This window comes from Zeus faber (assembly GCF_960531495.2).
Source record: "Zeus faber genome assembly, chromosome: 8".
Lineage (NCBI taxonomy): Eukaryota > Metazoa > Chordata > Actinopteri > Zeiformes > Zeidae > Zeus > Zeus faber.
In genome coordinates, this window is record NC_137195.1 from 7674177 (window position 1) to 7686874 (window position 12698).

General features: G+C 45.5%; 1 protein-coding gene across 1 annotated transcript in view; it reads left to right on the forward strand.

Moving 5' to 3' along the window:
- The window catches only part of znf385d (zinc finger protein 385D), a gene marked incomplete at its 3' end in the record, with an annotated part of 49504 nt that overhangs the window by 22282 nt on the left and 14524 nt on the right, over positions 1 to 12698 (forward strand). The window contains exons 3-4 of the mRNA XM_080004931.1: positions 2385 to 2492; positions 12576 to 12698. The exon at positions 12576 to 12698 is cut by the window's right edge and continues 46 nt beyond it. Of these exons, the coding sequence (XP_079861057.1) occupies positions 2385 to 2492; positions 12576 to 12698 (231 nt within the window). The remainder of the gene's footprint in view (positions 1 to 2384; positions 2493 to 12575) is intronic.

Sequence of the window (12698 nt, forward strand, 5' to 3'; positions counted from 1 at the left end):
AGGCGAGCGACGGGAGACAGCCACGGGCCGGCCGAGCAATGAGACTCGTGCATTTTTGATGACGCTTTGCTACAGACTGTTTTACGTTGGACAAAGCCGACCCAACCCAACAGGAATATCCACTACATTCATATTCATATGTATACCCGGTTAATACGCGCATCTTCACTGCCACTTACAGTAGCCCCTGCTATAGCCATTTGTTTTGTAATTTATCTTTATCTGGAGCGGAGAGCATATTTACTATCTGTATATATTGTATTTCTTGCTTTTGTCAGGCTGCTAAACATTATGCTTCCATGCTTCTGTGTGTTTGCACTACGATGCACCAACTATACCAAGATTAATTCGTACTTGGCCCAATAAACACATTCTTGTATCCATGAGCATGAGTCGTGTGTGTTTTTTTTATGTATTTGCATATATTTCTGCACGTGTGTGTGTGCGTCTAAAGTCTGGGTCTCTTCTGACCGTGGGTTTTTTTTTTTGTTCTCTTTTTTCCTCTCGGTGCATGCACACGCTCGCCTGCGCGCCTCTGCCGGGGCCGTTTTTCAGCTGGAAATGTGTGTCCTGGCGCAGGGAATGTGGAGCAGCGGGAGGCTGATGGGAGCGCAGCGCGGGGGGAATAGCGCGTCTCCCGCGCTGCAGCTGTGCTCCGCAGAACACATCGCTTCGGTTTGGCGGGAGGAAATCAAATGGTACATGACAAGGGTATTTCTCAAAAAAAAAAAAAGGCGCACAGTAAGATGCGCCGGTGCGGGGAATAAGCAGATTGAATTATGGGTAACGGGAGATATCCTGCCGAGAGGCGCTGTGGATCCAGCTCAAACAGAGTGGGTTTTTTTCGTTTTTGTTTTTTAAAGCTAAATAATCCAAAGATTAATTACGTTTCCATGGGGAGGAAAACACCACGCCCCATTTCACGTGATCACATCTTTACATTCAGTGTTGTCTTTCGCAGCATCTGCTCCGTGGAGTCGGTGTGAAATAACATGTTTCTCCCCAATGCGTGTTTCTAGCAAGATGTCATTCCTTCACTTTCTTTTCTTTTTCTTTTTTTTTTTTTTCTTCGGTCGTTGCCCAGATGTGTTTAACTGGTGCTTTCCAAAAGTCGGGCCCTAGTTTTCCAGCAGGCCAGAATGTGTCTGTGTCTCTACTGTAGTGTTTCCTCTGCCAGAGCTCGGTGCCAACGCACTGTGTCATCCCACGAAAAAAAACTTGGGTGCGATTTATGATGGAAGACTGTTGCGTAACAGTTTCTTTTCCCCAAATTCGGTCCCCGGGCCAGGCGAAGGACAGGGAGTCCCTGGAAAGGACTTAGTGTGCTGGGAAGGGTATCGCGTGGTTTGCGGCCTATTTCTCTATTCGAGACCTTCGAGGGGGAATTAAATCCCAGCGGAATTAATTACACTTTGTCAAACATTGCAACAGAAAAATGCATTTGTTGAGTTGACAGTCAACGTTTGATGACGAAAAAATAATCAAAGCCATCTGTCTCAGCGGTGATGCTGAGATTGAAATTAAAATTGATTAAAATCCATTTTCTGGCAGCCTGATGGAGAATTATTAACGCCGCAAATAGAAACATTGGCAAAGTAAATTGACACCGTTTTCATGAGCACGTACAATCCGAGACCCCCTCCTCGCCCCCTTCCAAGCCCCCCCCCCCTCAAAAAAAAAAGAGCAGCATGGTGCGCGCAGGAGGAGGCAGCGGAACGCCTCTCCGATTCCATTCTGTCTATTCTGCCGTCGCAAGGCACTATTGTCAAGGTGGATAAACCTCCCACAGGGCGCCGGCACCTTTCCACCTTTCCAACCAAATGGTGTCTCTTTGCTATCTCTCTCTCTCTCTCTCTCTCTCTCTCCCGCTCTCTCTCCCTTTCTCTCTCTCTCTGGGCAGAGCAGATGGCTGTTTGTTCGCTGCTAAAAGCTTTTTTTTTTTTTTTTTTTAAAGGTAAATAGCAAGCGGTCCAAGAGGGGGCAGGAATGCAGGAAAACAAGCCATTTCCAGAGTCACAAATAACGCACACATCCTTGCCATGTGTTTATGTTTCCGATGAGTCGTCCGGGGCTAGAATTAAGTATGCACTTCGGACAGCAAATTAGATTGGCGCCGTCTTAGTCGCAGCTCGACGCTGAGGAAAAAAACAAAAACGAAAAAGCCGTCTTTCGAGCGAGCTGAGCCGAGCCGATCTGCCTGAGATGCCAGAGCTTGCAGGCACCTGTTGAAGGTGGAGACGGATTCCCAGCTATGGGCGAGAACGACAAGGGTGATTTACAGGTCGGTTTTACTGCTGTGTCCTAATTAGCCTCCAATACCCCTTGCCTAACTGTCTCGTGTTCTCTCTCTCTCTCTCTCTTTCTCTCCCGCCTCCATTCCTCAGATGGATCCGGTGCAAAAAGCTGTTCTGCATCACACGCTTGGAGCCCCGCCCTCCGCCAAGAGGAAGCACGTCTCCTGCAGCGTGTGCCAGCTGAGGTTCAACTCCCAGGTGAGTGAGACTCCCTTCGAAAGGTGGTCGAAGGCGTGCGGAGGTCCAAACAAAGAGTCTGGACCAGACTGCCGGTTTTGAGAGCTGGAAATCTCGGCAGACATTGACGTAAAAGTGGCTGACTGGCGTCGATCTCCAATATTTGCTAAATCCCCAAGGTCACGGTCAATTTGGTCAGGGAGTGAATTAAATATTACTTGATTGTACCTTTCAGTTAGGATTCATCCCGAACAAAAACAATACCGAACACTGTTGTCAGTGGACACTAAGTGATGCAACCAACCATGTGGCACTTTAACCAAATGCATGCATTAACACAAACACAGTACAAAGGAAATTGGTTGAAACAGGCAGCGGTTATTGAGGAATCACTGCCATGTTTTCACTTTTTTGCCGTATAGTCACAGGCGTTGGTGAACTCACAGCAAAACAAAACTTTTCAAGCAAAAATGCGCATTTGGATTAAACCAGAAACAAACAAAAGACACAACATATTGGATATGAATGTGTTGTGTGTGTGTGTGTGCGTGCGTGCGTGCGTGCATGTGTGCGTGCGTGCGTCCGTGCGTGCGTGCGTGCGTGCGTGCGTGCGTGCGTGCGTGCGTGCGTGCGTGCGTGCCTGCGAGCTGCCAAAGTGAAGTATTCCCTAGTTTACAGACTGTCTGGAAGTGGTATTTCATGCATTCCTTCGAGGTAAACATTAAAAAGGAGGAGAGCAGGATTTGCATTCATTATTTTAGGGCAAACAACATAAAAAATGTTAAATGTATTGTTTTTACACCATGTTCTAGGACAACCTTGTGAACTCCCTCTTTTCTGTTGGTTCGTGGGAATCGTCATGTGTTTTATGCGAGCTGGTCTCACGCTTTTTCGTGCTCATAGTCACGAAAATTAATCTATTGAATCGTGTCCCAGAGCATGATTGTGGGATAAAAGCGGGATACTGGTTGCGCTTTTTCTCCGTTGAATGGTCTATTCAATTCTCGCTGTTACTATGGAAATGTTTACCACACTGACTGGCAAACGGTGATATTTATATCCAGTTAAATTGTATCCATAAGCGAAATTCATACTGAGGGTATGACCCTATATCCCTATTTTCGCCTGACCTTGAATTTAATATACCATTCAAGAGAGAAAAAGAGAAACCAGTATCCCGCTTTTATTTTGTGCCAGTCCGAACGAAAATAAAAACCCATGCATTTAAAATTTCAATACATCCATGCCCCACCCTCCCAACTCCCCGTGGTGGCCTACTTTCGCCGGGTTACTTTTAGTTTCCGTGAACATATCTGCGCCCCCACCTTCAAAGGTAGAAGAACATCTCCCCGTTCAAATGAAATGGTTTGAATTGTGTAATGTGGAGCACGAAAAAAGTCGGACAATCGTGCTCGATTCAATGGATTCATTTTCGTGACTATGAACACGAAAAAGTGTGAGGTTGCCTTCAGAACACTGCAATGCACCTGGTTTGACTGGTTGCAAGCAGCCTGTAAGGTCTCCCTGACCATGTTTCCACACCAAGGCCATGTTCACACCTTATATTGATCGAGTAACCATCAGGTAGTTGCCGTCCTCGGTCCGTTCTTGCTGTGGGCATTCCTTGTCTGCCGGAGCTTCAGCTGAGTCATCAACTGCACTGTGTTCGCAGAAATATGTTTGGGTTCCGATGAACGGCCTCGCTGTTCCCAAACTGTTTCGCCATCGCCAACACGTCCCCGCAAATAAGATGCCCATTGCCTCGGTAGCGCATAGCAGAAAGTAGATTGCATTAGATATAATATTAAGTGGCAGTTGTATTGGGTGTTTGCCGCTCGAGCTAATAATGCATTCATTACCTGAAACATTCCACAATTTATTCTGATGGAATGCATTGTGTTTAAACTAGCTTTTAAAATATAACTGGCGAACTAGCAGGGGTGTTTCCATTTCACCGCAGCTCATTTCCATACAATTTTGAAAGTAATCAACAACACAGCCACTACCACTGCTGGATATTGTTAAATCAATAGCATTGCTAGACGGCAATGTCCTACCTCTTCCATTACGGAAGTTATCAATCCATTTCTAATTCAAAATGTGCCGGCGACGCCTCAAAACGCTGTTATTATAAGTTATAAGCGCTGGAGTCTATCGTGATTTATTCATTGTCTGGTGCCCATCATTTAAACTCTCCAGCAAAACAGATTGACTTTTCTGTTGGCCTGTCAGTCAACACGGCTGCACCGTGTAGATAAAGGCTCTAAGTATAAAATGCCTTTTATGTTTCGTTTTTTTGGGGGTTTTTTTGAAGCCTCGGACAGAAATAGAGTTTGCACCAGTGACAACTTATCATAATACCTCATTCGTGAAGATTCCAAATGGGATTGTGCGACTCCCAGACAGAGGATGTGGGACTGGATTTGGCGGATGTTTAAAAACATGAAACAGCGAGAGAAATCTCTGTTGGGCGGTCAGAATGCCTGCGTGCTCACAGTGGGAGAGACGTCAAGCAAAAAGATGACATCAAGCAAAAAGATACGGTGAGGACCACATGCAAAAACCGAATAACACAGTGTTTGGAGTTTGGAGGTGTGTGCCTCCCCTGCCCACTCCCCTATAACTGACCAAATATCACATGGTCACAGTTGATCAGCTGATTTTGTCAGTGTATGTAGGCGTGTCAATGTCGTCGATGTACTGAAATGGTTTTCCAGGACAGGTTAGGTTGTGGTCCGCTTTTCTTCCTTTTTTTCTTTGTCCAAGGATATTGCCCAAGTGAGGGTGTAGCGGCTGAATCTAGTCTGTTTTAACAGTCGGACCAATGTGTTTCTGGAGAGTATTTTCTATCGCGTGGAGCGGAGACTGACTGACAGTAAAATGATTGGGTGGTCATTTGAGGGCGATCATGCCTAAGAATCACATTGGAACATTGGAAGATCAAACTAACAGTATGACTTCAAAACACCCGGGGGCTTTCATTGGTCACCGGACAATGAAAAGGAATCAAAAATGTCCCGTCCCACTCCCATCAAAAGGCGTTGGAGTATTTAAGGGACAGCGCTGGGAAACACAATGCCTTGACGTGACCCTTGAGCTTGAGGCGACCCTTGGTTTAGGCACAGTGGTCAACACGGGACCTCAAATACCTGCTCTTCACCTTCCATTTTGTGGTGACAATCAGGGGTCCATCCTGCGGCGATGGAACCCTATTGTTATGGTTTGGATTTTCATTAATATTATTCTCCTTGGCATTTTGCGGGCTAAAAGTGTCTGGAACCGGACAACCACTGGAGCTACAGTCACGGCTGTAGATCTCGTGAGAGCCGGGACCTTTCGGACATCTCGTGGTTGAAGTTTCATCCGTATCGATCAACATACGGAGCAGGAATTAATGGAAAAAAGCAGCCGAACGTTTGCCAACTGTGTGTGTGTGTGTATACATACTGTATATGTGTGTGTGAGCGTGTGTGTGTATCCTCTTACCTGCTTGACGTCGGTGGAGCTTTTCGACTGATATTTTATCTCTTCTGCCCTTTTTTTATAAATCTAAAGGCGTTCTGTTTGCATCCGGCCCAGTGCCGTGTCTCTCCTTATTTTGCAGCATTCGAGCCAGTCCTAACACACAAACCGTGGGAGTCCAAAACAGTCCTAAACATATTCCCTGTTTGTGTCCTCACACATGGAGTTCGCTTGCAGCTTTCATTTAAGTCACAAACGCTTAAAAAGTTGGATGAAATCTCTGAGGGTCACGCGGTGTTGAATCCGTTTGAATGGACGCGTGTTGTCGGGAACTTCCACACGGAGTGATTTCCTTCCACAGAGACACCGCGAGGCAGGACTCTGTGGACTACAGGGAGTAGACAGACACCTCCTCAATTTTAGGTCATTTTAAGTCCTAACACGCAACAAGTGTATCGGCTTGTGGTAGTAATCCTGTGTGTCACCAGGACTCGGAAGACTTGCGTCGTTACGTCAACCGATGCTGCGTTCAGCGGAAACCTCAGAAGATTGTAACCCGTTTTAGACGTCATGCTGACATAAAGAGGAGCGAGAGCGCAAACTGATGCTACCTTCCAACGGGAACTCGAAAATTTGTAATCGGTGTCGATAACGGACCCCGTGTAGTGCTGCCTGCAGCAATTTTCATCAGTGTGTTTGTAAATGCCAAGGACAACAGAGAGGAATACGAGGTTACAGACAAATTTCTGCCAGCGGTAAACCTCACGATAGCCGTCGGTGCTATCGCCTTCCTTTTTGGCTTCCTGGGTTATTCTGGCGCTATCCTGGAGAATGAGAACTGAACTGCCTGCTCGCCATGTTCTTCTTGGGCCTGTTCATCATGCTGCTCATGCTGCCGGCGGTAGGAGCACTCAGGGCCATATCCAGAACTGCAACAGCCCAGGGACTGGTGAAGGCAAATGTGAAAAAAAGGTACTTCGACCAAGTGAACAGCCAATTGAGATTCGGTCCAAGAAAGCGGAGAGAACCGGGAGGTGCCGCAGCCTTTTTTGAGGGACATCTGGACCGGGGCAACAGCTCAATGGCGGTGCCCAATTCTTGCAGCTGCACCGATACCTCCAGGAACGGCACGGCGCTGGACTACTGGGGGGTGGGCTCCATGTCGTACATGACGTAGCTGGACGTGGTGTCAAGGGGATGGGAGCGGCGTTTGCTTCATGGTTCTGATGTGCCTCGGGAAGGGCTTTGCCTACCGTTGTGATCTTCCAGCTTTCATTAAAAAAAGGAAAAATTATTTACACCCCTTTCCCCTTGCACAAAAAACCCACAACATCCACTAACATCTGGCTTTTGCCTTTCGTGGGAATGGTTACAATCGGCTTTCATTCCCGGGACAAATGACTCTGCAGAAGTCACGGTATCGGCTCCAGCTCCAATCGGCAGTGATTGAAACGTAACACCCGGGTGGACACGCTCATTTCGCCCCTTTTCCGTCGCGCCGTGACGCACGTTGAAGTTCAAGACGCTGGCGCGTAAATGGACGGGAATATCCGTGCATTATTCGATCATTTCACATCCGATTCGGAGTCCAAAATCTAAATCAGAAGTTATGGGCTTTTTCCCCGCATGTGGGACCATGAAATGTTTTGAGTGCGGGGATCGCCTCGTGGGGACCGCTCCAACCGAGAACCCCCCCCCCCCCCCCCCGGGCTCCCCGCCGGGCTCCGAGCCACTCCAGCGCTGGGCCAAGCCGGCCCTCCAAACCGGGGGAGCGCGTCCGCTCCCCGCTGCCGAAGGATCGGGCCCGATGCGCGGAGAGCCGGCCTGCTCGGCAGCTGGCTCCCTGGCACCGCGCAGCCGGGCGGGCATGGATACTCCATGCTGCTTTCTACTGTTTTTTTTAACTAATCACACTGGAAACATGACGTGCCCCCTTTCTGGTGGGTCCAACGTGACGCACCAGAAAAGAAAAAGAAAGGCATACCCGTCCACTGGCAATGGGAACGGAGTCAATGGCTTATTTTTAGCGGGTTTACCTGCATTTAAAAAACCTGCATATACACACTAATTTTGGTGTAAAACTGCATTAGAGTTTGACTGACTGACTTTACCACTTCTAACTTGTAAGCCTCCACCTTGATGTTGAAGGGAAGATATATAGTTAAATATTGACATCTTAAGTCGTATTTTTTGTGAAATGTGTTGGTTTTAAATGTGTAACATTTAAATGGATATTACAGATTTGTGAGTAAGGATCCGTCTGCTATGTTGTTGTTCATGTGTAAATAAAATATGACATCATTAAAACACCAACCAGCCGGCCTTTTGTTATTATTTTGGAACCAACACCATTACTTTTATGTATTGCAATTCACATTTACTGTACGCCTATAAGCAACAGATTGAGACTAAAATATCATAAAATAAAACTTTGTTAATCTCCAGGGGAAAATTCTCAAAATATCAAAATACCAATACAACAATCTAGATAACAATCTTTCTTACCGTACTTTCAAAATTTTAACCGACCCGTCAAAGTGGGAATATTCCACAGTGCATTTCATGCATTTCATGCAATTTCATGTGGATCTGATCGCATCAGCCCCTTTTATTATATTACAGAGAAAAAGGATTATACATAAAATGATGATATACTGTACTTCACAGCCTATTAACGTATGAACACAATTCTTAATCAAAACTTATCAATCAAACATCAATTTATCAGTCTTAGAAATGTTCTTTGAACCTGTGTGCACATCAAGTGACCCTGGCTGGGGTCGCAACCCCAAGGTTGAGAATGTCTGCTCTGTTATGTGCATTCCAAGCCACTGATCCAAATGAATTTAGATTTAGATGATGTTATATTGTATTATATTATATAATATTATATTATTTTATATATTATATTTTATTTTATTTTATTTTATTATGTTTTGTTTTGTTTTGTTTTGTTATGTTATGTTATGTTATGTTATGTTATGTTGTGTTGTGTTGTGTTGTGTTGTGTTGTGTTGTGTTGTGTTGTGTTGTGTTGTGTTGTGTTGTGTTGTGTTGTGTTGTGTTGTGTTGTGTTGTGTTGTGTTGTGTTGTGTTGTGTTGTGTTGTGTTGTGTTGTGTTGTGTTGTGTTGTGTTATGTTATGTTATGTTATGTTATGTTATGTTATGTTATGTTATGTTATGTTATGTTACGTTACGTTACGTTATGTTATGTTGTATTATATTATATTATATTATTATATTATATATTAATGTATTATATGATATTATATGATATTATATGATATTATATGATATTATATTAAAGTAGCCTATTTAAAAAGATGAAAATAAATACATCCCTAACTATACTAGTGCTTCTTATTCTGAATTTCCCCACAGGGATTAGTACAGTTATTTTTTAATCTTATATTATCTTATCTTATTCCAAGAGAAGGTTTAGCTGGCTGTGACTGATATAGAGCTGTTTGATACGGCACAATTTGCAGTGTACTTATTGTCACAATATTCAATATACAATGGACAACAGCATGTGCTAAATGACGTAATGTAATGTAATGTAATGTAATGTAATGTAATGTAGATGAGTTGACTGCTGACAGCGTTTCTCTTTTACCTTTGTCGTCTTGAGCAGCCTGTCCACTGGTCAGAGCCGATCGGTTTATCTGAGCATCTACTCTGTCTCCATTTACATCACATTGAGTGAATGGGCTGAAACTTCATACTGTACGTGCTCCCCGCTCTCCCCGGCCCTCAAACTCGACTCTCCGACGTCTCTCGGGTTTCCGTCTGGTAACGGCAGCTCTATTTACCAGTCGCGGCTGAGTGTTAGAGAGCCACCGATCTGTTTCGTCGGTAACTCTATTTCAGATGAATAAACATCGAGTGTTTGTTTCAACTGGGGATTTCCTGTTTCTTCCCCCTCTCCTCTCCTCGTCTTGTCTCCGCCTTTCATCTCATCTCCTCTCCGTGTAACACTTCCCCCCCGAATTTTAAACTCATTGATTTTTCCAAGAAAAACACACAAGCGCACCATCGGCTGGTGCCGGTCTATTTTGGACACTTTGGAAATAATCACGTTTTCCCCCCCGGGGAAGTTAATGTGCTTGTCTCGGCCGTGACGATTTTATGGGTTTTTTTTTTGTTGTTGTTGTTGTTGTTTTGTTTTTAGGTTTGTTTATTTGACTTTGAGTTCACTGTTCTAGTTCTGGTAAATAGGACACGGAAAAAAAAAACGTTTGGTTTTTCATGTGATAGTCGTCCGGCAGACACGGCAAAAATCCCTTTAAGTTTTCTTTAAGTTCTGCCGCACAAATCATTATTTACATTTCTATTTTTGACGCAAATGCTTCGTAAACAGCACCCTGTTTACTCGATGTAGCGGAGGACACTGCTGTCACGGAAAAAAAACCCCAAAAAAACCTTGGTTTTCCTCTGAAAAACACACTTCATACTTTATCAGGTCCAACGCTGTTTTGGTGTTAATTCCATTTCCATGTTCAGCGTTTCCCAATTTAAACCTGATGGTGCTCTGTCTTCTCTACAGTAACACCTAATTTGGAAATAGCTCCCACCGTCGCCCGTCGCTCAAAAAAAAACCAAAAAACCAACATATTTCTCGGGCTGGCTTCCCTCGAGTGCAAAAATAATTCATCGTCTGTGAATAGCGCCGCGCAACTAGCCCGGCTGCAGCGGCAGTGCCTGCTAGGTCGCAGGAGAGACGCGACCTTTCGACCTTCTCGCAGCGGGCGTCTCATTTGAATCCATGCCTTGAGAGACAGCGCCTTCAGCCAATCCACGTGAGGGATGATCTCGCTATATCGGTTGGGTATCCGCCGAAAATACATCAGTTTGTACAGCATCGGGAATATGCGCCAAAAATAGGTGACGTCTTCTCCCCGTCGCCAACGGGTCAAGCTGATATATCAAGCTCTTTCCGAATGCGGTCGGAGGAGCAACGAAAAACGTCTTTTCCCATGATGAAGTCCAACTTCTGCCGGTGTTTCATTCTCTGTTACGACATCTGTTTCTGCTCAAACCGACGCAACGGCCGCATTGGCGCGATCGCCTCCGGGCCCGACCCGGACCCCCAGGCACGACGGCGGCCTCCCACCGGTCCGTCTGGCGGCCCCGGACGGGCGGAGTGGAGCCGCCGGGGACCGACCCCGGACGAGACGTTCCCTCTGTGCGCGGTCAACGACCCGAACGCCCGCCGGGGCGTCGTCTGGGATCAATTATTAGCGGATTATTTGCTTTGCGAGTCGAAACAATCTCCCAGGCGTTAGAATTCCTCTTTATCTTCCATATCTGGAGAATACCTGCAGAAAGACTTTGCTCATGCCAGTGGTCTCTCACAGCCTCCGCCCGGGGCCTCCTCCACCCCAAAGCGACGCAGCACGTAAATACAGACGCTTACAAATGTCTTTCGGAAATGTGCGCTTGGCACGATTATTTATTCCGGGGAGGCAATTGCGTTCCGCCCAATGCCTCCCTTCCCTTCCCTTCCCTTCCATCCTTCCTTCCTTCCTTCCTTCCTGCCACGGGCAAAGTCTGGGCGGAAGAACAGGGAGCCGAGCAAGGACGACTGAAAGTCTTTGCGTGTGTCCCAGTTCTGTGTGCCCGAATAAATCTGTTGTGAAGGTGAACCTCGGCGGTGCTACGTGTCCGGACTGAAAAAAAAGCACCCGACCACCCCATAAATTAATCATCGCGGGACACGGATATACCGCTCCCTGAGTGTTTTTGTCGTTGTTTATTATTTAATATGGAAGAAGGAGAAGGAGAAAAAAGAAATAATTCCCTTATGGGGGAGTGTTGTACGAGCCACAGCACCTATCTGCAGGAGCATGTTTCCGTTGGCTCTGAGTGGGAACTGTTGAAACAGAGGTTTATTGTTTTTTTGGGGTTTTTTTTTGTTTTATTTTATATGGCCAAACCTTTCTCTTTTATTGTTTATTTTCGAATTGTTTTAACCATTATTGTTTATTTTATGGTTGTTTTTTCTTTTATTGTTTATTTTTTATTGTTTATTTTAAATTGTTATATTTATTGTATATTGTCTGTCTATATCTATATCTGTCTGTCTGTCTGTCTGTCTGTCTGTCTGTCTATCTATCTATCTATCTATCTGTCTGTCTATCGTCTATCCGTCTGTCTGTCTGTCTGTCTGTCTATCTTTCTATCTGTCTGTCTATCTATCTATCTGTCTGTCTATCTGTCTATCCATCTGTCAATCTATCTGTCTATCCATCTGTCTGTCTGTCTGTCTGTCTGTCTGTTTGTCTGTCTCAAGTGCTTGTGTTTCCAAACACGCCTCATCAACTTTTCCTCAACAAAAATGAATCATCACCAATACTTCATCTAAACGTACTGTACTGCATATCTGAAATTGACGTGATCCAGTTTTTTTCCAAAAAGCTTATAATATGCACTGTATACGTACGTTCTTTCCATTGATTTCCTTGTGAATATCCGTGTTATTCGTCACTCTGTAAGACGAGGTGTTTGGCCCGCGAACCGACGCTGCTAATTATGTTTAGTCTGTTTCACCGCTCCTCATCTGGGCTTTACGTCCGGCTCTGGCTCCGGTTTGAGCCCCGTTCCCCGCTCTGGACCCAGCCTGTTGTTTGTTCTTCTTGCAGAGCCAAGCCTTGGCCCACTACAAGGGAACCAAGCACGCCAAGAAGCTAAAAGCCCTGGACGCTCCGAAAAGCAAGCTCAAGGGCTCAGCGGTCACCAAGGAAACCACCAACCCCGAGTCCGCC